Here is a 27,165-nt window from a genome sequence, read left to right as displayed (position 1 = left end):
GAAAATAATCAAGGTAGCCTATATTGGATTAATTGGTGCACAGTGAAAGACTCCGCTTAAATCTGCTTAATATTATTATCAGTAGTATTATTATGGATGTGCGCGGGAAACGTCCAGTATTTCCACTCAAACCACGTGTTTTTTGACAAAAGTAAAAAGGTGTAAAGGGTTAAGGATAATCTCAGCAGCAGCAGATTCAGATTCAGCAGCTTTGCTCTCTGCTCTCAGCAGTCGCGCTCTGCGAGCAGCGCTGGCTCGCTCCGATATTTCAACTCGCTGTGGATTGTGGGAGACGGGGACACTGCCCAGGCTTGTTACCGGAGACCGAGAGGAAAATTTTTCCGCTCCTCTCTCGCATTTGTAAGTAATCCGCCAGCTTCGCGCACAGCCGTGTCAGCTCTGGTGTTGGCGTTTCGTGTCGATCGAGCCGGTCTCCGTTACCCCGGCTGAGACGTTAACGTTGCCATTTCGTGCTTTTTTTTCCCCTGGCATGGAGGCCGACAGGGAGACCGTGTTGCTGGGGCTGACGGGCAGGAAGGGGAGGGAAGGAGGAGCAGGCAGCTGCCGCCACTCTCGGGTGGAAATAACTCCGGTAGAGCCCGCTGACCCGAGCATTAAAATCGTCCTCGGGTCGTCTGACAGCTCGGTACTTGGCGTTAGTCACGCGCACGGACTGTGGGGGAATTAAACGCACGCGCGCTAGACATCCGGCGGGCTGTTGACACGCGGAAATAGCTGTCAGTGGCGGTTCAGCCCACCTTACACCTGGTCAGAGTGGAGAAATGCTGCAGATGTTGCGGGAGAAATAAAACGTGCTTGCTGTTTGTTGGTGGGAAAAAAAGCTGAAGAGCCGCGGGAAACGGGGGCTTGGACACTGTATCGCGCGCGGAGTGTTTGCGTTGGGAGAAGGGTTTTTTTTGGGGAGGGGTGGCGTGGCCTGTGCTGTGGGCTAATTGATTACCACACAGCTAATTGGTGTCTGCATCTGGTGCAGCAGCATTGATTTCGCTCGCAGTAATCTTTACGTTTCGTAAAGCGGCGGGGTGACTTGGGAAGTTTTTATTGCCTCACCGCGTGCGTATCGCGTTTACGTTTGATGAGCGACCTCTCTCGAGATGTCAGGACCGTAAAATGTCACATTTGGGTTGCGCAATTTCCCCATGGTGACATAAAATGAAAGGCTTATTTGGGTCCTCTGCAGTTTCCCATCAAATGGTCAAAAGAGTAGGAGTCCCGAGGGAAAGCGGCATACTGTGTACTAAAAAACACCCCCCTCCCCCCCCCCTCTCTTTATGAAGCCCCCATGACATCAAACTCATTTATGTCTGGAATTTAATGGCTGTTCCACCCAGTCCTTGTTATCTGTGTATTTATTTATAATTTTTACTTTGTAAATCCAAGAAAGGGGCTCCAATCACGGGAAAGTTAAAGCAGGGGTACGTTTTCCTATCAAAGGATTACTCTGTTTATTGGCAGATTGCTTAATAGAGTATTGGGTCTGGTCCACAATGTTTGCAGCAATTTAAGAAGCTCGTAAAGATAAATCTTTTTGATATTTGGCTAATGGGTATTGGTCTTTTTGTCATGCACAAATTAATAGTTTGTAATAAAGGAGATCAGTGTTGTTCAGATTTGTCAATGGATCGTGGCTGATGTGCCCGTGCAGAGCCTGACGCTGGTAGCAGTGACAGCATCATGTCCAGCCGAGGAGGAAAGAAGAAGTCGACCAAGACCTCGCGGTCCACCAAGGCCGGGGTCATCTTCCCCGTGGGGCGTATGCTGCGCTACATCAAGAGGGGATTGCCTAAATACCGCATCGGGGTGGGAGCTCCTGTCTACCTGGCTGCTGTCCTCGAGTATCTTACTGGTGAGATTTATTTTGCAATGGAAGAGAGTGGTTAAATATTAACAGACAGCAACACAAGGACTGACTCCAGAATCAAGACAATAGAACTACCAAATGACTACTTTAAAAGCATTTTAGGGGTATGTAAGGGCACTATAAGAAAAAAAAAATCCCTGTGACAAAGCATGCTTTGTTATTTACATATTTGTAAATCTATTGGATAGCAATAGATGGATATCCAATAGAATGCAAAGTGCTGCAGATTAGCTGCTATTAGTGATGGTGCTGCTAGAGGATACTGATGAGGAAGCACTGGAAATCTGTTTATTGAGGGATTTCACACTTCAGAGATCACCCATGTTTGTCCTGATGTTTGCTTCAAATCACATTCGGAGGCACATTTACTCTTTGAAGACCTCATGAAAGTTAATCAGGTTCACTCATGCATTCAGGACACAAAGCTGTTTTTTTTAAAGCACCCTTGATTATTTCTTTTTCTTCTTCTTTTAAAAAAATCCATGTAGCTGAGATTCTGGAGTTGGCAGGTAACGCGGCCAGAGACAATAAAAAAGGCCGTGTGACACCACGACACATCCTGCTGGCCATCGCCAACGATGAGGAGCTGAACCAGGTGAGCTGCTCTATAAATAATGATCCTAACTTCCAGGTGGTGCAGGGCATCATGGACATTGTCTTGGTTTGTCTAATTTCACATTTGCAACTGTTTCAGTTGCTAAAAGGCGTGACCATTGCAGCAGGTGGAGTCCTGCCCAACATCCATCCAGAGCTGCTAGCCAAGAAGAGAGGCGCCAAGGGGAAACTGGAGACGCCCGTCTCACCTGCCCCCGAGAAGAAACCCAAGTCGGTCAAGAAAACGACAGCTAAGAAACTGAGTGGGAAAAAGGCAGGAGGCAAGGCTAAGGTATGCCTTAATGTGAACAAGACTGATGCCTTTAAGAGCGACTGTAACTGATTTTAACTGTTTGAAGTGTATCATTGGTCGTTACTGCGCTTAATTGTCGGGCACGTCTCAAAATCAGTCCAAACTATTGGGTTTATTTTATTTATTTTTTAAAAGCATCCATACTGACCATAGCGGCAGATGCTAGACACTCCACTGCTGATTGCAGGGAAGCTATTCCTGTCCAAAGTGCTTGCAGCTCTCCTGCTGATAGCTGTGGAGCTGCACCACTTCACAAACACACGTTTGACCCATTGTGGCTGTAAGAGAGGAAATACACCCTCTTTACACAAAATTAAATTTCACGCAGACAACAGAAACCAAGCAAATTGAGACTAATCAAATTTGGAAAAACAAGTAGGAGCAGAAAACCCCCAGCCTTCAACAAAACATACACAATGTTTAAGCAAACCTTTTTGCCCCAGTTATGTCTGGAGTGGATTTAACACTTCTGGAGCTTAAGTTTGGAACAAAATAATTTGCATTCAGGTAACATCAGGAAACTATTATTAAAAATTGAGATTTCATCCTTTTCCACATGGTAGGAAAATAAAATAAAACGGGAACTAATGGCACTGCAGGATTTACTGTTTTAACTTTCAGAAATAAATGCAACTGAAGGCACAACTGAGGCAAGATATTATTAAAGACTGCAGCTTTAACACAGAGGCAGTAGCTGACCTCTGACCCTCCCATGGTGGGGGCATTATTGCTGCAGTTAGAAGTGAAGTGTCACATGTCAACATGTATTCTGTGTCCTCAACAGAAGCAGGGTGAGGTGAGCAAGGCGGCGTCAGCAGACAGCACTACAGAGGGATCTCCATCTGACAGCTTCACCGTGCTCTCCACCAAGAGCCTCTTCCTGGGTCAAAAGGTCAGTCCTGTCAATTCAGACATGCACTAACCTCAACACAGGTCACCGCTAATTATACAGAGTCGAGTTCAAGTTTTAGATGGTGATTCATGAGGCTTACGAAGAAAGTCTACACAAATCTTTTATAGATGCAGTAAAACATACGTATATGTTGGATATTAAAGGCTGGTGAGGGTTTTAAGGGGACTCTATTGTGCTAAAAAGCAATGCCGAGGTCAGCGTTTAATAACTTTTCATTTAAAGGATGGACAGCTTGAGATAATCTTTTTCTTATTTCAGTTGTGAGTTTTCTTCTGTTTTCAATGTGACCTGTGTTTCTTTAGCAACCAAATGCTCTGTGTGTACAACTCAAATCAGATAAAAAGCAGAAAAGAATGCTTCATGCGCTGCCACAGGGTCTCTCAGGCTCTTGGTAGACTCAATAGACTACAAACTGTTGCCTCCATATTACATCCGACTGTTTTTATTCAGCCTTTTATCTGTGCTGCTCCCTCATGACTGAACTAGATCTAACACGGGAAATCCGACAAAGATGATTTGATAACATCTAAGCCATTCAGTTGGTCTCTTAAAAGGAAGCTTCTGCTATTCTGTTTAATATAAGTTTCCTCACACTGAACATTGTGATAGTTTTGTTGTAACTCATGTGAAGGTCTAATAGGCTTAAATTGGAGTATATCTATATCTATATATATATCTATAGATAGATAATATATGAGACAGGGAGAGATATTTTGTGTCTACATATTTTGTGATCTGTTAGCTCCCATTGCTTTGGTCCTGCTGAGCATTAAAAACGGCTTTTTAACCCTTTGGCTGAGCTGAAACCTGAAAGTAAGTTTGCAAGAAGTCATAATCAGAATCCCTTCAAAAGATTTTTTTTTTCTCAGAATATACTTCAAGAGCATAAGACTGTCATCAGATCAGATGCTCATGAAAATCACTGGAGGTTTAAAAAAAAAAAAACAACAACATAAAAGGCACTGAAGTGACACTGTGTATTAGAGAATGAATGCCTCAAGAATGATGCAAGAAGTGCCACCGGTTCCCTTTTTATTAATTTCACACATTGGGAATTGAAGATAACTGCTGATTTAATATGAATCTGACCCTTATTCTTACCCTTTGTGCTAACTTTTTTTTTTCTTTAATGTGTAGACAAATATTTGAATGAACAGCATTCCTGTTTGGCAACACCAGTCTGACTTTTTTCACCTTTCACTCATTTTTTTGGTACTTTATCACAAATTAAACACACATTAGTAATGACATAACAACATCTGGACACTTTACTTGTATTAGACAATAGTAGCCGTTAGACCACCACCACGCCGAACCACCGATATGAGGCAGGGTGGATCCATGCGTTTGTTTTTAGGCCTAATGTCACAGCAGAAATCAGGACTTATGAGACCAGGCAACGGTTTTCTAGATTCATGTTGTCCAGTTTTGGTGAGCCAGTTCAAACTGAAGCTTCAGTTTCCTGTTTGTAGCTGACAGGAGGGGCACCTGGTGTGGTCTTCTGCTGCTGTAGCCCATCTACTTCAAGGTTTGATGTGTTGTGCATTCAGAGATGCTCTTCTGCATACCCTAAGTTGTAACAAAAGGGTGTATCTGAGTTACTGTTGCCTTTGTATCAGCTTAAAGCAGTCTTCTCTGACCTGGCTCACTTGATATTTCTTCTTTTTTGGCTAGTCTCTGTAAATCCTTGTGCAGGAAAATCCTGGTAGACCTGGAAGTCAGCCACGCCATATTCAGTACCCCTTTTAAATCAGCTGTCTTTCAACCATTCTGATGCTCAGTTTGAATGTCGGCAGGTCATTTTGACCATATCTACATGCGCAGAACAGGTTTACCCAACAAAGTGTCCACTAAGTGTAGAACTCATTTTTATTTTGCAAATTCTTGAATCATAAAATATGTTCTTACACTGTTTTAATGCAAAAAAAAAAAAAAAAAAAAACGCATTGGGAGAAGTAATTTACTTTAAGGTTTCACCTCAGGCCTCAGTCACACAGACTTGGAAACCAGTCAGCAACAATCTGGCAACGACCGGTTGCGAAGGAAAAATGCGCCAGGGAGTTGCTTCTCTGTCCCGGTGTGACCGAGGGTTTAGCTTTCACCTGGCAGTTGGCAGCTCTGCATGCTTTGTTCTGCCCTGCATATGTTGATGCTAATATGTCATTTCATACTAATTAACTTGACATTTTCTTGCTAGTGAATTAGAATTGATTCTGCCCTGATTTAGCTGCCGTCTTCTGCTACCGCTGGTACTTTAAAAGCATAATGACTCTTGGCACCGTGCTTGTGAATCTTTTATGAGCTGTAACAATGAACAAAGAACAATGAAGTGCTTGCATTCCTTGATGATGCATGTAGTGTACTGTAGTGTTTTAGTGAAGGATTAAAAAAATGATTAGATGCTGAAAATATTAAACGCTTTCAGCTTTTCATTTGCGGATTGGAAATATTATACTCGGCAGCAGCAGAGTATTAGTGCTTGATTGTGTAGCTGACCAAAGATTACAGCAGCAGTTATCATCAGTGGATGATAATTAATCAGATGAATGCAATAAACCTCCCACTGACTGTGATAATGAAGTCATTAATAGAAAATCTAGTCTTTTATTCTGTGTGTTTTAAGATTCAATTGTTGTAACTGCTATTGTTCTTTCTGATCTTCTTGGCTTCTGTTTTTCTTTGGGACAATCTGGGCGTTTATCATCAACTCTGACTTTCAAATGCTTGTTGCTGAAATATAGTGTCTGGGGAATAGCAGATGACTATTGAATCTTAAGATGAGAGGTGCTTTTACTGGATGTCTGTTTGAAATGATAAACATTCAGAGGAATACCTTGACATTTTCAATTCTTTTTCTTGAAACTGTTGGTCCTGCTACCATGAAATAAAACTTTAAAATCAAGTCAACAAAGAAGCAAATTTATCTTTTCCAGTTAATGCAGCAGGATTCTCCTTTGTACTCTACAAAGATTATTGCAAGACATGTAGGAGTTGGAAACCTTGTGGGACACCACGGGACATCCTACTAATATAAGCTTGTTTTAAAATGCGTTCAATAAAAAGAAGTCATTGCATTTAGATGTAGAATACCATAGGCTGCATCCCCTCTGGACAATATACAGTTGCAAATGAAAGCACTTTATCATGTCATTTAAAGGACCAGTGTGCTTATAGTTGGCTTTCAAGTAGATACTGTAACATTCAGCTTTAAAGTAGTGTTTAATAAATGCATATAAGGTTTGCAAACTAAATCTTTTTCAGGGAGTTTTCAGGTGTTTTCTTGCATGCCCTGTGCAAAATTGGATTTGAATCTAAATTTAGGAAACAAAGTGCACTGTGTCCATTTGTGTAATTCACCAGAAAGTCAAGGTATCCCTACTGAGCTGCAGTGTTACTCTGGTTTTAATGGCTGTGCTTCCTGACCTCTTCCTTCTTGTCCACCTCCTCCTTGGCATGCCTGCTCCCCCCCCCCTTGCTCTCCGCCTCGCAGCTCAACCTCATCCACAGCGAGGTCAGTAACTTGGCTGGCTTTGACGTGGAGGGGGTCATCAACCCCACCAATGCTGAACTTGAACTTAAAGATGATCTAGGTGAGCTCCTCAACTCCCTGCCCTCCTTCCTTCACCCCCTCTCGTCCGCGTGGGCATAGATATTCAAAATCATTGAAGGTTCAACAGTACAGCTTCTTCTAACTTAAATCCTTACTGGGTTAAAAATATCAAAGTTTCAAGCTTCTTAGAGGGCCTTTTTCCACCCGTTCCATTCTTTCACACTGTGAGCAGCTCTGTTCAGATGGTGGACAGTGGATATTTAGGTTTCGGTTTAACAGAAGGTGAAAATCAGGTTTTTAAAATGCAATTTGAAGCACAACCAGTCTGTAGTTTTGACATTAATTGTATTAAACTGTGATTTCTAATCAGCAGGTATTTGAGATGCATTTTTATCTACATTTTCTGTTCCTTAAGGCATTTCTATGCTGACGCTGCTGCAAAAAGGCTTTAGTGACGTTCACCCATGGCCATTGGGGGAAAATCAGAAAAGATTTTTATCATTGTTTCCTCTGGGTTGATTGCTTTGAGGTGGCAGGTGGTCCTCTGCAGCGGTTACACTGTTCAGCTGTCATTCAAAGGCAGAGGTTCTTTAGTGCTGTAGCTCTCCAAAAAGGTGATTCTGTTCATCTGGACGTAGCGTTTTGTGGGAGAAATGTTTCGTCACTCATCCAAGTGACGAAACGTTTCTCCCACAAAACGCTACGTCCAGATGAACAGAATCAACTTTTTGGAGATTTACTTCCCTGAATGATTGAGAATGCATCGAGACGTTTAGTGCTGTAGCTAAAACTTCCCTGCCATAAGATTTGTATGACATCAGCTGTTCGTCTTTGATTTGGGGCAAATTAATACTTTAATAGTTTTTTTTTTTCTGCTGACATTAGGTCAACAGTTTCAGAGAAACTTAAGTAACACTGCCTCTTTTCTGCTACATGGAGCAAATGGCTTCTCCTGTGCCTCCCTCATACATGCACTAAAGAGAACTGTGGGATAAACTTGCATTTAAAAGTAGATACACTCACAGTGCACTGAAATGAAACAAGTGCACACAAATTAGGGAAATAAAATAAAATTAATAATCTAATTTTGTTTATTGGTTTCATGGGGAGACACAGCGTTTGTGGCAGCAGTCTGAAAACACTGAAGTAATGAAATTTTCTAAATTATATGTAAATGAAATATAACTGTATAATGTTCTATTTAATAGAAATAGAAGATCAGTTATATTAAAGCTTAGTAAACGCCAAATGTTAGATTAGATCTTTTTTTGGGTGTGGGTTTAAATAACTGTCTTTTTTATTTATGCTTATAATCTATTTGGTTAATGCTCCTGTAAACGTTCCTTAGTATTCTTATTCGATGCTTGCTGGATGGTCAGCTCCTTGGAAGTAACAGAACTGCTCACAGTGTGAATAAACTATGAGATGCTTTGATTCTTAAAGTAGCCGTTCCTGCTCTTTGACTTGTGAATATAAGAGCAGAAAGGTGGAAATTTTCCTTCAAATCAATAGAAAAGCATGGATAAAATGCTGCTTCTAGGAGAAGAAAGCGATTTCTGTGGAGACTTTCAAGGATTTTCTCAAAGCTCCTCAGAGCAGCGATCCTGCTTGCTCCTCCTGTTGTGTAAATGTGTTGCGGTTCATTCCAGGTTGTCCTCCTTTCAAAGGGCTGCAGGACCTTTTGTAATGCTTGAAGATCAGTGTAGTGCACTGAAGTAGAGCGAGAGAAAACCCGACACGAGCCTCTTTTAGGCGCTCACTTCAGCCTGACTGTGAGGTTGTTCACCTGGAGTGCGATCATAACATTCAGGACTCGGGATGACACAGTTGGACGGATTAAATTCTGCTGCTGGAAAACTGTAGGAATAAAAACATTTTGGGGTGTGGTTATATGCCCTGACGATTACACGCTTTTGGATTATTTACTCTATTCTTGTTTTATTTTAAGCAAATCTAGCCAACTGTGCAGTCCTGCTTCCTAATTACATACTGTAACATGACCTACCATTTCCTCAGTTGCCTCCTTGTTCCCTGTGATGTCCTCAGCCAATAAGGAGCGTGCTCACTTTCTCTTTTCTTCTTCTCTTTCATTCATTTATTTATTTCTTTTCTTTTTGCCATCTTATTGCTCCTGGTCATTCACTGTGTTTTTTACCACCATGTTTGTTTGCCTGTCGTTGTTGTTGTCTGTAGTTGCAAGTTGTCCAAGCCGACATTTCCATCGTGGAGAGCGACGCTGTCGTTCACCCGACCAACTCCTCCCTCTATACAGGTGGTGAAGTAGGTAAAGGAACCACTGACACTGCAGACACCACGACTGCCTGTCTGCTCTCCCTCTGCATATCCAGATGGTCAGCGCTGCAGTCTGTGGGCAAACATCACAGCAGCAGCAGCACAGTTTTTATTCTTTAATGAAGCGCTTTTTAGACCACGACCAAGCTCCCTGCTGTTCTTAAAGCATAACCACAGAATATATGATCAGAATTGCTCAATGGTTAAAAATTGAAAAGGGAGGAAAAACCATCCTTCATTATCAGTGAAAAATTAACTTGCAGAGGCTTGAAAAGTGCAAGTAAAGGCTGTAAGATTAGTGCAATGAGATACTTGTGGGTAACTGCCAAGATCTGAAAGTTGGCTGCCAAAAAAATGTTCTGCATTCACATGCGATGTTTTCCATAAACCGAAGCCAGTAGGCAAACAAAACGTGGGCACTCAACTCAATTGCTTCATGTAAATTTTGGTTTTCATCTCGATTCAGAATGTTTCGAAACTGGTTCCCGCTCGTTCTCATTCGCAAAGCAGTGTAACTGTAGTTAGCTGAGTGACCTCGAACTCCCACGTCAGCACCAGGGGTCGAAGCGCTGACACTGTGTGAGGTTTATATGTGGATGAAAAGCTGGACTGCCACATACTTCTGTGACAGCTTTTCAGAGATGTATCTGGAGCGTAGTGTGTTATAAGCTTTTTGTAAGCGTGTTCAACAAGCTTTCAGAGTCATATCATATCTTCTGCCTAAATTATTCCTCCTGCTTTGTGAGTCTGGCTCCTTGCCACAAAATCTTAAATCGGGCTGCAGTAAACGTTCATGGTCTCGGCTAACTTTCAAATCTTTGCCAGTTTATTATCACATCATCCAGGTATTATTTCCAGCTGGCCTGCAGAATGTGTAACAATTAACCTGGGTAGCGCATATTTTTGTTTTGCGCTCTCTCCAACAACCTTTCATAGTTATTCCCACCAAAGACAATGTGCACAATGTTTATGCTTCTCCTAGTGATTCTCTTAGTCCTATAGAAGAACAGAAATGCGATGCACACGGAGCAGTTGAGTGCATCAAGTAAAGCATACACACACTTTCTCAGTGTGATCCTAAAACAGTGCTGCTGCTTGTTGTTGCTTTGTTCCACTCGACTGAAACGCAGACAGTCTGGGACTCGCTTCATTTCCTGTGACATTTAACCTCTCTGACTGTGCTGTCAGTTCAGACGGTTAGAAAGAGAGAAAATGTCTAAGACGCTGTTTCCTGAAGCTTCATATTAAAACCCGTGAGGGTTGATTTGTGGCAATTTGGATTAATGACTGAACAAATATTAACTAGCTCTTTACCTACGAGGACCATCAACCTTTGTCTGCTTTTCTTGTAATGACTGTTAAATGATTTGAGGGTCTTTTCTTTAAAATGCTGACTTTTACTCTTACTTCCAGATCTTGTTTTTTACCCCCCCTGCCTGTTTTTAATATTGTTGCAGCCAGAGCATTCATTTGTCTGCTTCTGGTGACGTTAAATTGCCTCCCCTCTTCTCTCTTTAGCTCTGAGTGCATTTTAAAGTGGTATAAATGTTGTCAGTGAGACATGAATACACATGAAATCAAGTATCCTAGTTAAACTTAAATTGCTAGGACTATTTTACTTTAAGTCCATTCATCAGTGCTGCAAAGCTTTTACATTGTTAACTATAATATTCGCTCACCCACTTTTTTTTGTTGCTATTTTGAGAGTGAAAGAAAATACTCTCCTCACTGCATATAAGCCACTATGGAAGGTCAGAGGGAAGTAATTACAGACTGAAGCTTTAATACATTAGTTTAACTCTCAGAATGAGTCATTCTGAAAATGGCAGCTTTGAATCCTTACACTTCATTTATGAGACTTTCCCAGACTCTTAAAATTAAAGTAACAGGAACATGTATGTTTGATTATAAATGTGAGTGCAGAGATTCAGAGAGAGGCCGGGGGAAATGATTGACAGCATCATTGTCTGTTGTGTGTCTGCCTGCCTGCCTGTCTGTCTGCATGATCACCAGTCAGCTCTCTTCTTGCCTGCTGTTTTTCTCTCTGCAGTATGTGAGGATGCATTCACCTCAGTCCTCTCTCCCCTCGCAGGCTCTGCTCTGGAGAAAAAGGGGGGTAAAGAGTTCACCGATGCAGTGCAAGAGCTGAAGAAGAAAAACGGCCCTCTGGAGGTGGCTGGTGGTAAGTGCACAGAGGATTATTTTTATTTATATTTTGGACACAGAAAGTAGAGGCCTGAAAGATCTGGCTCGGACTTCGCTGTGGTACTGTAAATAAGACATGAAATCATTCTATCACCATTATTTTAACACCACATACAGATAAACATGTGGAAATGATAAAAATTTGGCAGAATGTTTTTTTTTTTCAAATAAACGCTGGTGTATTTTAATGATATAAAAAGATAAATCGCCATAAACACAGGGGTATAAAAACCTGCTACATGATGCTGGCAACACAGGTGAACTGAAACATCATCGTCACTGAGTAAGAGGAGTATCAGCTGAACAAGGGGAAATGATATATTTTACTTAGAAATAAATACAAGATCCAAATCCAGAAATTTAAAACTAAATGCCGGCTTAATGATGGAATATCCAGATAATCCTAGTGAGGGTTTTTTTTTTTTTTTTTTTTTAGGCTCGATAAATCCTCTGAAGAGTGACAAGAACTCTTATAATTTCTGGTAATGATTATGAGACCATGTGATGAGCCAGCAGGTTCAGAGTTTAGTTTTCTTTGGAGTCTGAAAAAGTTGCTGATTGGATGAGGTCTACTGCTTTAACCTGCCTACACTAACCTTATCCTCCAATCACATCAGAGTGCTCCTCTCACTGTCTTCTTGTTACTGGCTTGTACAGTAACAACTAAGCATGTGCTTCTTGAAACTTTTAAACTACTCAATTTAAAAATTAGAGGAACACTTTTTAATAAGGCTGTGGCATCAAGTCATTTAAAAATCTGGGATATTGATCTGGTCAGATAAATGGCAGAGGGGTTTGTTGCTGCTTTGGTGTTAACAAGAAATTAACTACAGGTGCACCACCTCTGGGCAGGCGAGGACATGGACACCCAAATTTGTGAATGCAATAACTTGAGAACAAAGCAATGTAGGAATTTTAAATTCATACCATAGGTGCTGCCACTAGTGTTAGTGTCACTACTGATATCATGAGGTGATACCTGGACCCTACAGAGGTGGCACAGGTAGTCCAACTCCTGATACATCAAAGGGTGCCTTTTCCAGAAGGTTTGCTGCACCTCCCAGCACAGAGAAGCAACCGAGAACGCTGTGCTGCCTGTAACATTCAGCATGACTGGTTTGCTGATGGGTCAATGATAGTCGAGGGACGCACAGGCTTCTACGGGCTAGGCGACGGCACCCTGACTGCTGTTAGGGATCGGAATGACATCCTTGGACCTATCCGATGCTGTCAGATTGCACCTCAGACTTTCTGGCTCCAGATCCCCCAGGACTGTATCCATGACATTGGCTGTATCCCAATTCAGGGTCTGCAGCCTTAAAGGCCGCATTTTAAGGCCGATTACGTCACAGCGACGCGACGAAGGCTGTCCCAATTCGAAGGCTGCTCGAAATGCGGCCCTCAAATGCGTCCTTCGTTTCCCTGAATTTTAAGGATGTGGCGGTGTAGACTTCGTGGCCCAACATATCCCAGAATGCATAGCGCGGCGGTGGGTGTGGATAATTTTGCCGAAAAATAACGGCGGATGAGGGGCGCCCGAAGAGTAAACTTTAAGTACTGAATATTATGTCACTTATTTATGTGCAAATGTTTAATAACAAAGAACATTAAAACATTACTGTTGGCCACATGTCGGCAAAGTTATGTGACATTAGTGACGATTGTACTAACTTGGTTTTAAAGTCTTTACTTTAAAATATACGCCGTTCAATAGCTGAGCTTAATCTTACAGAGAATGATCAAAGCTCATGTAGAAACAAACAAACAAATGAACAAAAGATTTTCTCCTTCATTTCTATCACACAAAGCTGTATGAAACGTTTCCAGCTGTTAGTATCATGGTTGCTAGGCAACCTGGGCAGCGCGACGGAGGCTAGACCGTCCCATTTCACAAGCCTCGCACTTCCGGCCTTAGCGGTCTTTGAGTACGCGGCCCTTGTGGACCGTTAAGGCTGTGTACTTTAAGGCTGCAGACCCTGAATTGGGATACAGCCATTGTCTCGTTAGAAGCACGCCCTGATGTTGTCAAACATGCAAACAAACACGTGGGTCCATCTCCATGTCTGTAGAAGTCAGTGATTGGTCCATCCATACAGCAAAATTGACTAACCTGCCAAAATATTTTCAGTGTGTCTTTGAACTCAGCCCCCTGTAGGTTGACAATTTTGATTTCCATCAATCAAAGTGGCATCCACTGATTCACTGAACACACCCAGTTCATGATGTCAGTTGAGAAATCCAGCATGATTATTCAGTTATTTTCTTTACCCTGACGGCCTTGTGTGTTTTCAAAGTCTTCCTTTTATTTAGGAATAAACAATCTCTTGCTTTCACACACACTCTGATGAAAAAACAAAACTGTCCATAAAATAAAAATGAATTTTGTCACCTCACAGGATTAGCTTAACATTTTAAGTGCTCAATAACAACTCCCACCTTTTCGTTCTCACTTCTTTTCGAAGTGTATTGTAACTGTTCCTGGGTCTTTTTAACGATGTTAACAAGTTTATTGTAATTTGGTATCCAGAAACATTCTTGATCAGTGTTGTTTCTAGATTTTTTTTTAATTTTTTAAATCTTTTTAATGAAACATTTGGTTTGCTGGAAAGGAAGTATGAGCGTAACACTAAGATGCGCTGCAACTGCCTCTTTTTAAAAATTGCTTTAACATTCACACACTGTGCATCAGATTTTTCCACACTTTGATCTGATTACATGATTGAAAGGGGTTGGAAAAGTGCATATTGATCCACTCGAGCACCACCCAGCTCGTATGACAGTGATGTCAGCGTGTCTCATAAATCTCTCATCTCACACACCATGCAGAGCAGGGCAGGGTCTTTTTGGCCTTCCAGCTTAAGAAAATGACACCGCAGCCAGGATTAGCTCTTTGGACATGGAAGCCTAGATTTTACACACTTGGACTAATTCATTCTTTACTTAAAAGCTCAGTGTTGAACTTGAAACCGTGAATCCAGGAACTTTTTTTTCCTTTTGGTCATGACTGTGATCAAAGACATTTAGCACTGGCACATCACATCTGTTCTTGGCGACTTTAGTCTGCAGCTACAGGGATCGGCCTTCAGAGAGCAATATTATTTTAGTCCTTAAAGATTATTTTATCTTTCAGTCTGTTCCCTCTTAGTGCCTCTCTTATTCTTTCTCCATCTGTCTCTGGTTCTTTCGCTTTATCTCTCTCATTATTCATCAATCACACTCACTTTTTCAAATGCTGCCCACCTTCAGCCAAGTTCGCTCAGTATCCTAATCCTGCTTTCTATGCGGAGCTCGTAAATAGATTACCAGGTGACTGAACACCAAGCCAGCAGAGCCTGACGGGGATTCTGGGATCGGCCCTGTGGTCACGCTGACCACACCTGCCTCAGGACAGCTGTCCAAAAGGTTCTCAGTGATGTCTTTTACCAACATTTTTGTCTCTCTGCAAGCAAAGTTTCACATTTTAAGTCCAGGCAGGTACTAAAGTGAATTATTCAAACCCAAGGTTATTCATTTAGTGTAATATTCTGAAATTACGAGTGATTTTTAGGTGGTAATTTCTAAAATTACTGCCGCTGCCTGCATAATAACATAAAATAAAACGTTAGCTGAGTAAGTAAAAGCTAATTGTTTTATTTATACAGCAAAGCTCAGAGTGCATGAAATTTCCCTTCATTAGTTTTCTGCGAAGCCTGACTTGCTCTGCTGATTATAGAGGATTTTATAAATGAGCAGCCAAGATTCTGAATTTTGGCTTGAGTAAACAGCAAAACTGATAATTTTACTGATTTACAGTTGGCTCATTAAATCTTTAATATTTACTGTTCTTAGAGGATAAATCGGTTCATTTGTAATACACTCTGCACAAAAAGCAGCAGTGGGTTTATCTATTAACAAGTAGCCAAAACTCGATATGGCTTAATCATCAGTGCCATAAAGCTCCATTGTTGTCCAGCCTATAAAATCGCAGGAATTAGTCACACTCTTGCACATGTTCCTGCATGACTAATGAAGGAACTTGCCACTGCACTTTATTCACAATTAGTCCCACAAACACCATCCCGCTGCTCTAGATGGCCCCATGCAACCCTAAGGCAGCTTGATGGGTCATCCCAGTCCAGCAGAGATGAAACAAATAAGGTCTGAGGGTAAATAAAAAAATGTAAGGTGTTTATGTAATAAAAATATTTAGTGTTTTTTTTTTTTGTTTTGTTTTGTTTTTTGTAATATATGTCAGATGACAGCACATAATGCCAGACATATGTTTCCAGTGGATGCATATAATAATCAACAAAGTTTCATACAGAACTGATGGATGGATTTCATCTGTAAAATTGAACAAAAATTTAGTTTCATCTTTTCAGGAACCATTTGAATTTTCTCTCTAGCACAAAATGGTTGAGGGGTAAGCTAATGTGAAGTGCACGTGATAAAAGCATGTTCTTCTCTCCGAAACATCTGAATTTGGTCTCTAGGAGAAATTAAGACTGACAGACCTGGGGTCAATAAAGGGTTAACATGAGTATCAAAATTTAAATGCACAATATGATTAGCCTGGCCATCGACCAGTAGCTGGCACTGTTTTTTTTTTTTTATTAGCCTGTAAATGGCAGTATCACACCCACAGGTACATGCTGGGTTCCTGAAGGTTCTCGTCTCTTGCAGCAATGTGATGGTGTTCATATTTCAGTGGCAGATTGATTAAAAGACAGCGATCATTGGCGTAACCAGATAAGTTCCTTGCACCTAGATGCAGAAAATCCACATAAATGTTGCAGGGCTGGATTTCATCATCGTTTGATCGGCAGGTTATGCGCAGTGCACAAACACCACCACACACACTTCCTCCCACCCAAACCATAAAACAAATTGGACTCGGCAGGCAGTCATGAAAACCATAATCATCATCGTCCTTCGACTTTACCTCACAACCAGATCACACATGCGGCGTGACTGGCTCTCGCTCAGCTGTGTGAAGTCTCTCCGTCCTCTCTGAGCCATCTGGAAATGAACTCGTCCTCAGCTTTGACTTCGGTCCAGTCACACGTTCGCTGTGGGCTAATAAACTCTGACTGGAGGCTTTTGCACTTCACAGAATCAGAGGCTTTGGCTGAGTTACACTTTTTACAGCTGCTGGGTTTGAGGGAAGACTAAGCTAAATGTTAAACAACAGAGTACAGGCTTCTCTCATTTTTCTTTCTCTTACTTTCCCTTCATTCCTTTTTCTTCCCCGTCTTTGCTGTTCTACTTTTCTTTTTTCCCCCTTCTTCTCTGCTGTCTGGAGGAACAGCCCACCTCACTGAAATATCCTGGAGATTTTGGAGATTTTCCACTAAGCAGTGATCTTTTAGCACCTTTGGCCTCCAAACAACTTGTAGGTTTTGATTTCTGACAAAACGGAGTGAAAGAAGCTTTGACATTTGACTGTTCTGACTAAATGAATCTCGGGCTGTGTTTAAAAAAAAAAAAAGAGAAAAGTCATCATTGCAACAAGACTAAAAATGTTGGCATGTTGTGCAAGCATAGTATTTATCCTTACTTGTTTCCCAGTTCTTCTCCGCCTGGTGTCTCTATTTCCTCTCCTCTTTCCTTCATAGTGATTAACCATTCTTTCCTCCCCCCTTCTCTCAGCCGTGTTGACCGCTGGCTTTGGCCTGCCTGCTAAGTACGTTATCCACTGTAACAGTCCAGGCTGGGGCTCCGACAAGTGCGAGGAGATGCTGGACAAGACGGTGAAGAACTGTCTCGCTCTGGCAGATGAGAAGAAACTGAAGTCTGTGGCCTTTCCCTCCATTGGGAGTGGAAGGTAAGACAACACGCAGATGAAAGACGCCTGTAAAAACAAGACACTCTTAGGAAATGTAATGTTATCTGGTCCACATCCTGTATATCACCAGTATGCAGTATGATTATCCACTTAAGGACATTTTTACTTTTACTTTTTTTTTTTTTTTGGTCTAAAGCTAAAAGTGGTTTTTTAAAAAAGGGGATAATATGAACACTTCGGAAACCCAAAAAACTGTACTGAGTTCTCCTGAAATAACATTCCAGCTGGGAGAAACGTCTCAGATCTCCTTATAACATCTTCGAGTAGCATTCTTGGATCTTCGGCTATAGAAAATATTGTTCATGTTTATGTGTGTACCCATACAGTTTTCCTTTTATTTTGTAACTTAAAATGGGGATTGAGACGAATTCTTTGGCAACAGAGGTGAACACATCCAGCTTGATCCCATAGAAAACACTGAGAGCAGCACAATGAGGTCATAGACTGTATATAAAAGATGGAGATGACCAACATGACATCCTGACTGTACGTGATGTTGCATTTTAAGCGTTTTTTTTTCCCTATAAGGCTGAAATCAAACCCGCTTCTAGTGCCAATCTTCATTTTAGATTTACATACTTGATATTAATTACTCAGAATTACTTTACTGAATATTTGACAATGGTTCAAACAAAGGTTTGATTGAAAAGTTAACTCTGCATGTTGTAGCATCAAAATTAAGCAATAAAGCAACATTTTCCAAAGTAAAATGCTATGTGGCTTTACATTAGTCAACTTTACACACATTCACATCTGTCTGAGGATAAATTGGCAAAATTTTGGTGATCTGCAAACATCTTATGTCTTTACACACTTGTTGTTTTCTTAAACTCTCTATAAAAGATGAACAGGCCTGCAGAAGTTGACTCCTGCATAGCAATCAGATTGCTTTTTCTGGTCTAAAGCCACATCTTTGCATTTTCATAGAAATAAATGATATTTAATTTTAATGAAGAAATAATAATTATGGCCTCGTTTAGAGTAGACTGAGATAAAATAGGTTGTGATTTAATCCAGAGTGTATTCCTTGACCAGTTGCCTATTGGTAGCATGAAATTCTTTGCAAACCTCTGCGATTTCTTTGGTGATAGTAGTTTACATGGAATATGCTGACTTGTTTGCAACTCAGTCTTTATTTAGCAGGAGTGAAACTCTGAAAAGTGTGACCCAGGCTGTTCACCTTTTAAAGTAAAAGCTGTGCCTTTTGAAATATGATGTTTGCCGTAGTAAGGCTGCTGAACGTGAACGTCTTCCAAGTTTCACTATGGCTGGGAAATTAAATTGGCGAATGTTTGCAGACAAGTCGGCATTTTTCCTGCAAACTACAGACAACTGCAGCAATCTGCTAAAGCAATCACATGGAGGTTTTTTTTGGTGCTGCACCTTCTTTGCAACAGATTTAACTCAGCTTCACGCAGAAACCTTCAGCATGTACTCCAAACTAGTCAACGTTTATTTTAACCTCGTCTGATGGTCACACAGTTTAGGCCTGTGTTACTGAGGTCTAAACAAGATGGTTAGCATGAGCTTTAGTTAACCCACATCACCCACTCATCCAAATGTGGCTGCATCCAGTATCTAAAGACCAAAATGCCGACAAGACAACAATTTCAAGACCAGTGGATGATGTTATACTGGCTACGTCTGACTTTTTTAGCTAACGATGTGTAATTAGCCTCCTAAACTTTTTAGCACTTTTACTTTTGTTCTCATTAGCATTTAGCTTGAAACCTTTTTTTTTTCTCATTTCTTATCTTGATAATCAGCAGCTCAGATTTGATCTTCCCAACCTTTGTTAAGCCACTGGTTGGAAACCAGCGAATAACAGGGGGCAGCCAAAGTTCAGGTTCATGAGGTTTGAACAGCTATAGGAAAAACTTTACCTCGCCATTCACCCTTTTACAGCTTAAAATTGGTGCCTGAGTTGAAAGCAGTAAAACTTGGTTCCAAATTCAATCTATAATATGTGCCTAGTAAATAACTACCTTCATGTGTATCCTTACCACTAACATAATGACAATCTCTGCAGTGTGTGCGTGTGAGACCACATTTCACTAAGTGTGTGCGAACTCTCCCGTCAGGAATGGTTTCCCGAAGCAGACGGCAGCCCAGCTGATCCTCAAGGCCATCTCCAGTTATTTTGTGGCCACCATGTCTTCCACCATCAAGACCGTCTACTTCGTGCTGTTTGACAGCGAGAGCATCGGGATCTACGTGCAAGAAATGGCGAAGCTGGAGACGAGCTAAAAGTATGGAATATTCCCCTCCTTGTTTTTACCTGCAAGGAAAGAAGGCGGCATTTACTAGTGATCGGTTAATTTTGAAGAGAAGAAGAAGAAGAAAAAGAAAAATTTTTCTTAAGGCTGGGAACTTGTTTTTGCATTAAGTTTGTGAAATTCCTATATCGTTTTTAATTTCCTATTTACTTGTCATCACTGGCATTTAAATGTAGACGTGCACTGTTCATTCTGCGGTCTTTTAACACACAGTGCCACACAAAACAGATTGAACAAGTGAGAACACTCACTCTAAGATTTAATTTTCAGAACATATACAGTTTAAAAAGATGCTATGAGACATTGCTACACCTCAAGTACAAAAGGCTTCCAGAGAAGGCCGATAAATACGGGTTAATGCATGTAAACACAGTACAGTCAATAAAAACAGCTACCCTCATTCTTTCGTGCTTAGTAACACAGGACACTTAATTGTGTGTTGTATTTTTTTGGGGTATTAATTCTACATTTTTGGATAATTTCTGTTGGTATCGCACTGTGTAATGAAAAGCGTAAAGAAAAGCTCCGTTTGGTTTGGTCTTTACGAGACCGGTGTTAAAGACTAAAGGAGTGAGTTTTTGTTTTTGTGTTGTGTGTTGCAAATTCCTCTTCTTTTTTTTTTTTTTTGCCTTTGATTCCACAGGCAAAAGATGCTTTCGCAGTGTGCTGCAGATGCCTTCAATTTCCAAGAAAAACCTCAATTGGAAAGAGTTTATTGATATGTCTTGACCCTACTATTAAGAGTTTATACTTGCACCTGGAAAAATGTACATTTACATTCAATAAGTGGAGATTGGAGGTCTTTGCAGAGCAACAATGGGTTATATTGTGTGTTCCTATAAGTGTTTATATAGATGGAGTATTTGTGAAATGTTATAGTAAAATAATAAACTGTAACATAGATTTTTATTTTCTATTTTAATTTTCTGACTGATTCTAAGTGGCACGGTATTTGGAAGGAAAAAAAATGTAGAAGTGTGTTTGTCTTTGTTAAGCCATAAAACATACAGTATGTACTCATTCAGAGGCCGTCTTGCTGTTGCTTTTGGTTTTTGGTTCTTTCCATTCAGCCACCACCAGATGGCGCCCTATAATCACAAATTGGACTTTCCATCTCAGCCATTTTCTTGTGCAGCAGCAGACCTCTTCACACAGACAGCGGTTGATTTGAGGTTGGATTTGAATTGGGACTATTTGAACGTATATGAGGAACCGGACTGTTTTGCTGCATTTAGACTTTTCAACAGTCTAACTTTTTATGGGAAAAAAAAAGTAAGGTGCTTTCTAATAATTGCTACAATTGATGATTGCAAAAGGTCTGTACACACTCCGGTAATAAAATACCTTCAAAAATTCTGAGATCATTTTGTGTTTCGTGGAGATCTGTGGGATGCTGCCAGTAACTGTGAGCTTCATGATTAAAAATGCATGTGTGAGCGTGAAGTTTAATTGAAATAGAAGCCTTCGTTGTCCCCTTTGGAAAAGAGTGTGTGTGCTGGATGTAATAATAAATCCCTCTCCACTGTATTAAAGTGAGCATAATTGTAAGTGTTGCAGAACAAATGGCAAAAAGATGACACGCTACATTTATTTGATTTGACTGAGAGCCACAGCGAAAGCCTCACGAACCTCGGCTCATTGAGCATATGCGTGTCTGTGTTCAGGAGGACCAAACGAGTTTTTCACTGGAAGAAATCCAGAGTAGTTTTAATTTCTTTTTTAATTTAATTTAGGGTCACACTTTAAGATTGGTTCAAGTTGTGCATGAATCCAAAAGACTTAAAGCAACTGTTTTTGGTTAGGATGAGTTTGTCATCGTTGCTTAACTTTTATTTCCCTACAGATTTTTCACATGAGCTTCTCGCATATCTCCCATTTTCATCAGTGTAAAGTAGAACATAAGGAGGCAAATGTTAAAATAATAATCATAGAAAACCCAAACTTTTCCAGTTACTTATTGCAATTCAAGTTGTTCAAGTCCAATCAATAGCTTAAAATGGTACAAAGGTAAGTGGTGAACTGCCAGAGGTTTAAAAAAAAAAAAAGGTAAGGTTACTCAAAACTGAAAAATAATGTACATTTCAGAATTATACAAAAAGGCCTTTTTCAGGGAACACAATTTAAAGCTAGAAGTTAATCAAGCCTTGACAGCTGGTGCTACTAATTCTTACAGGTGTTCCAACTTTTCTGGATTACTTACAACCCCCTCTGTCTGCATGAAAGCAGTGTTGGAAAACACTGCGGTACCATACCCCCATGAGCATCAGTTGCACTATATTGTACTGCAGAAAGTAGTGTGTTGCTACAAAATTGGTGAGAAAAGGGCAAATAACAATGGAAGAGAGACAGACCATCGTAACACTTAAAAATGTCGATCTTTCCTACAGAGAAATTTGAAGGAAAGTCGAGGTGTCAGTGAGTACAGCTTCCTTCACCGTTAAAAGGCACTCAGAAAATAGGGTAAACTGTCACAGGAGGAGGTCTGGCAGACCCAAAGCTCTGACTGAATCAGAGGACAAGTTTCTGAGAGTTAACAGCTTGCATGATAGGTGACTCACAGGACAACAGCTTTAAGCACAGCTTAATAGTGTTCGTGGTAAGCAAGTCTCAGTTTCAACTGTGAAGAGAAGACTTCGAGCTGCAGGTTTGACAGGACGAGTTGCAGCAAGAAAGCCACTGCTAAGATGTCAGAATAAGACAAATGAAACACTGCCACTGGACTACTGAAGACTGGAAGAGGTATTATGGACTGAGGAATCTAAATTTGAAATCGTTACGCAGGATCTTTGCACGCTGTTGAGTAGGTGAAAGGATGGCTCCACAGTGTGTGGCATCCACTGTCAAACGTGGACGAGGACGTATGATGGATCCAGGGTCGGTGACTTGAATAGACTGAGAGGCACTCTGAACCAAACTACTACTAGAGGGCTACCACAGCATCCTGCAGCGCCATCCAATTACCTCTGATATGCACCTAGTTGATCAGGGGTTCATCCTACTGCAGGATAATGACCCAGAACATACGTCTAAGCTATGCCAGAACTACCTCAGGAAAAAAGAACAAGATGGTAAGCTTGAAAACATGGAGTGGCCAGAACAGTCTCCAGACTTAAACCCCATCGTTCATCATTGGGATGAACTGGACAGAAGAGTGAAAGCAAAGCGACCTACAAGTGCCACACATTCAGATCTACCTCCATCTCACCCTACACATACCATCCCCTTCTATCACACTAACCCTCTCCATGTCCTCCTTCACTACATCCATGAACCTTCTCTGTAGTCTTCTTCTTCCCCTATCCCTGCTCTTCATTGCCCTGCATGTCCAAACCATTTTAGCTCAACCTGAGCTGGCCCTCTGAAATACTCATTTGGTGTTTTGAGCAAAAAGCCTCTGCATAATAATGATGCACCATCATTTTTAAAGTAGTGTGTGTTTTCTGCCGACTCGTTCAACAAGCACAAAACATTTGGAGTCATTTAGAGTTGTGTTACTTGGCACGTGGTGAATAGGTTTAATATTCACTCTACTTTTTAAACTCCTTTTTTCTCATCTGTTTTTCTCATCTCCTGACTCTACTGCTCAAGGTCTCTTCCTACTAGAGAGGAGAGTTTGTTCACAGGGGACTGTCATATGGTTGATGTTCTCACTCTTATATTAAAAGCTCTTTATAACAAATTCATTAAAACGCCTTGAGATGACTGTTATTTTAATCTGGTGCTATATAAATAAAATTTCAATTAAATTCAATTAAATTGAAGTTATGTTCTCAACTGATTTCAGCCACCAGGTGCTATCTTGTCTCTAGCTTGTTTGGTGTTGGGCATGTAAAGCAGGTAAAATCAAAAATTAGCTGAAAGATGAAAATAAGGAAACTGGGATATTGTACCACCATGTGATCCATTGTTGATCTACAAATGTTGCCGGTACAGTAGTAATAATATATTAAAATTCATTAAAATTGCTGGTAAAAAATTGTGGTATGTCTCAGTCACACTATAGTAAAAACAAGACAACTTCCTTGCACCTAGGAAAATCGGTGGTTGCTCAGTGATTGCACTGAGTGTTTTTCACAGTGACTCCATGTGGTTGCAGTGACCAACTGGTTACCCAGAGTTTGAGCGTGCAACACCCCCAACAATTGTGGTCAGACTGGGACTGGCTGCAATCACTCTCAGACAGATTGGTTAGGGTTTGGAAATAATTTGGGTCTACGTGATAAACACAGACAGATTGCCAACACAGTGTAATCAATCTGAGTCAGTATGGGCTGAGCAGCTTATCTGTGATGTGTGTCTTTGCAATACGGGACTCAACAACTGGTGGTTTTCTGGTTATATTCCTGTATAAAAGCAAGGTTGCAGATTGTCTATGAGTTTAAAGTTGAATTGATAGTTTCTATAGTAACTGTTTCACTATTTGTGAAGGAATCTCTGAATTTCAAATCTGTGAGCCTCAGGCTGGAGTCTGAATGTCAATAGTAAATGTTAATTTTTGTATGCTAAACAGCAAAAGATTTGTAATTTTAGCTGGTTTATCTCAGTTAATGGCTGTATTATCGCAAACAGACTGCATGTAAATGCCAACTTGACTCCATTCTGTTGAAAATTCAGTTTTATTGCAATTGTAACTCTGTTTTAATGCCCAAGTTGCTTTGAAGACAGCAGCTGATGGTGATTGACTACAGACCTAGTACCTGTCATTAAAGCAACCTTGTCATAGGCAACATTGCTCACAGTTGCAGTAATTTGGTTGCGCTGCCGTGTCCAACCACCGGCTTCCCTCGTATGATTATACCAGTAGGCCTCAATGACATAGGCCTGGAGACCAGTTGGTGGCAGTCTGGCAACCACAGGAAAAATTGGCATTCCCCGATTGAATGGTTGCTGTCCCAAGGTAAAGCTGGCTGATGTGAGGCATACGGTTCTGTACCGAAAACCGCTGTGTGATTGCTTTGGAAGACACAGACTGGTCTACCAACACTTACCAATGGTTCTATAAGCAGAGAAACTGTAAGAGAAAAAAAATGTGACACAAAATTGACACAAAGGTCAAAATTGTGCCTCAGTGCTCCAACCAACACATGTCAACACATTACTCTGAAGGCGAGCGTCCTCTGTGTCAAGTTTATGTCACGCTTTTCAACCTCATCTGTATATTATCTGTGAATCAGACTCATCAAACCAACTGTATACTTGTGTCCCCCCTCTTATTTACATTTAAATCAGGCTAGGTTTAATAGTTTTTGGATCATTTCAGTCATTTTAATGTCGGTCTTATTTACTGAGGAAAATTGCTCCAACAAAATCAAACAAGCTGTCTTTTTTCAGTGATTTTCCCAGCTCTCAGTAATCATATTGTTACTTCAGATAGAAATGATGAAGAAAAACTGTAAAAACAGTTACACTAAACCCAAAGTCTTTGAAGGTATAAAAAAACATGAAATAAACGTTCTATATTTGGTGCACCATGCAGGAAAAGGTGAGCCGGCTGGTTATTGGATAGAGCCCAGGCCTTGGTCCTGTCCTGGGGCTACATGCTGGTAGGGAACAGGGAAGACCATGGAAGTCAGATGGGGGTCAGTTTCCCAGCCATCCAGGGAGGCCGGGACCTGAGACCTCCTCTGAGGGCGCCCATCTGATGCCTAATCCCCAGGAAATACAGGCAGGTTTCAACCCCCTTCCAACCCCTCCCATCTCTTTTCCTCCATCTCACCATCCATCCCTCCATCCAACCCCGCTTCAGCTCGCAGGCAGAAAAGCCCCGTAAATTCAAAGCATCTGTACGGGCAAGGGCCAATCCGATGGTCGCCTTTCCCAGAGCCCGCGCAGATGAAATTTTATTCTTTGCACGAAAAAATTACAGGGGGAGGGGGGGAAGGAAAAACAGAAAATAAAGTAAAGCAAACAGTGAGGAAAGATCAAGGAGTAGAAAAGATGAGGGGTAAAGGGCTGGTCATCAGAGATCTGCCCCGCTTTTCATTGTATTCATAAGACGAGAGCAATATTATGTTCTTTATAGCCATGAGTCCTGACTGGAGCCTGATAACAGCAACAGTCTGGTTCCAACTGCTACTGGTTTTGGACATCGAAGTGTACGTGTTGGCACCGAGATGAGTTGAACACAAGAGAGGGTCATTAATAGAGGGTCAAAGAAAAGGCCAACAAGTGTGTTAAAGGTGTTATCACTTTGATTATTTCATAAAACTGAAATCAGAGAGGAAGAAAATGTTATATTTCTATTCTTTTAATGAAAACAGTTTCCATTAATTGGCCACTTTCGGACTCTGCAAATTGCAGGATGTTCTAAAAAGCTAACATAGCTGCTAATTAGCAGCTATGTTAGCTTACAACGCAAACACCCCTACATACAGATCATTCAGTGGCATAAAAAACATAAAACCTCCAAATAAAGGTAAATGGTAAACTATTCTGGCTTCTTTCTGATGTCATTGTCACTATCTTCTACAGTTTTATACATTTCAGCTGCAACCTCATGCCCCCCCCCCCCCCCAAATGAAACAAAACTGTACATTAACATAAAGTTAAAGAAATATTATTATTACTATTTTTAAAAAGCATGTTCAGTTTGGTCACTTTTCCAGTGTAAATACGCAGCTTACGTTTTCATGGTGCCTCTCAGAGCTCCAAGGACATTTTGAAAAAACCTGTGTACCAGACTGCTTCTCATGTTTGAATAAGTTAATAAAAACCTCCTAAACCCTCTGCGGTGAAACTGGTTTTCAAGTCGAGCAGGAAATAAAGCCTCTGTGAAGTATATTTGTGAGCATGGTTGGTGTTTTGTGCTTCTCTGAGACGGTTTAACAGTAGCCTTTGGTTGTTTTTTGGTCAAGCTGGGGTTTCATGTGGTCGAGGACAAAAGCACGGCGAGAAATTTGATAATTTCCAAGAACTCAAGAGATGGATTTACACATAAGCAAAAAAATATTGCATCTGACCTCATGTGACCCAAGTGGGTTATTTTGGGAAAACCATGGAATCTGGGCTTAAAGCAGACCTAACAAAAGACTCACTTAGACTCACTTCCTGTATACTGTAAATTTTAAACTCTTTGGAGGAGCGGATGGTCCCAGTTTGACCACATAAAGACAACAGGAATTGTGTCCAAAAATGACAAACTTTAGTGTCTAAAGAGCTCTATTTTCACATGCTTTCTTCTACTCCCTGGCATCAGGGGTGAATTTCATCTAAGATAAAACTAAACTTTGGTTTCTAACAGTTACGGTAGTTTTAAAATAAAAAGTTGTTTTAATACAATATGGTTGTAGACCATGTAAAACATTAGCTGAGTCGTC

At 40.9% G+C, this 27,165-nt stretch overlaps 1 protein-coding gene across 3 annotated transcripts; it reads left to right on the top strand.

Moving 5' to 3' along the window:
- The first annotated feature begins 200 nt into the window (after positions 1-200).
- macroh2a1 (macroH2A.1 histone) lies at positions 201-21,208 on the top strand. 3 transcript variants are annotated; one of them, XM_084940761.1, is made up of 9 exons: positions 201-360; positions 1,667-1,867; positions 2,371-2,477; positions 2,577-2,768; positions 3,574-3,681; positions 9,446-9,536; positions 11,637-11,726; positions 17,378-17,552; positions 19,655-21,208. In XM_084940761.1, the coding sequence occupies exons 2-9, from the start codon at positions 1,696-1,698 to the stop codon at positions 19,818-19,820; spliced, it is 1,101 nt and encodes a 366-aa protein (XP_084796887.1). In that variant the 5' UTR covers positions 201-360; positions 1,667-1,695; the 3' UTR covers positions 19,821-21,208. The 3 variants fall into 3 exon arrangements, with proteins under 3 accessions (XP_084796887.1, XP_084796886.1, XP_084796885.1); XM_084940760.1 differs by lacking the exon at positions 9,446-9,536 and adding an exon at positions 7,193-7,292 and having other exon boundaries at positions 202-360; positions 3,577-3,681; XM_084940759.1 differs by lacking the exon at positions 9,446-9,536 and adding an exon at positions 7,193-7,292 and having other exon boundaries at positions 204-360.
- The last annotated feature ends 5,957 nt before the right edge of the window (positions 21,209-27,165 follow it).

The sequence above is a fragment of the Perissodus microlepis genome, chromosome 10 (assembly GCF_051167445.1).
Source record: "Perissodus microlepis isolate ML-2025 ecotype Zambia chromosome 10, ASM5116744v1, whole genome shotgun sequence".
Classification (NCBI taxonomy): domain Eukaryota; kingdom Metazoa; phylum Chordata; class Actinopteri; order Cichliformes; family Cichlidae; genus Perissodus; species Perissodus microlepis.
Note: the sequence above shows the minus strand (reverse complement) of the source record. Positions and strands in the feature narration are given on the sequence as shown.

Excerpts from the sequence above, each read along its gene's own strand:
- macroh2a1 (XM_084940759.1), top strand. The coding sequence starts at position 1,696 with ATGTCCAGCCGAGGAGGAAAGAAGAAGTCGACCAAGACCTCGCGGTCC. Across the intron at positions 2,478-2,576 it reads ACGATGAGGAGCTGAACCAG|TTGCTAAAAGGCGTGACCAT; the intron begins GTGAGCTGCTCT and ends CAACTGTTTCAG. Across the intron at positions 3,682-7,192 it reads GCCTCTTCCTGGGTCAAAAG|CTCAACCTCATCCACAGCGA; the intron begins GTCAGTCCTGTC and ends TCCGCCTCGCAG.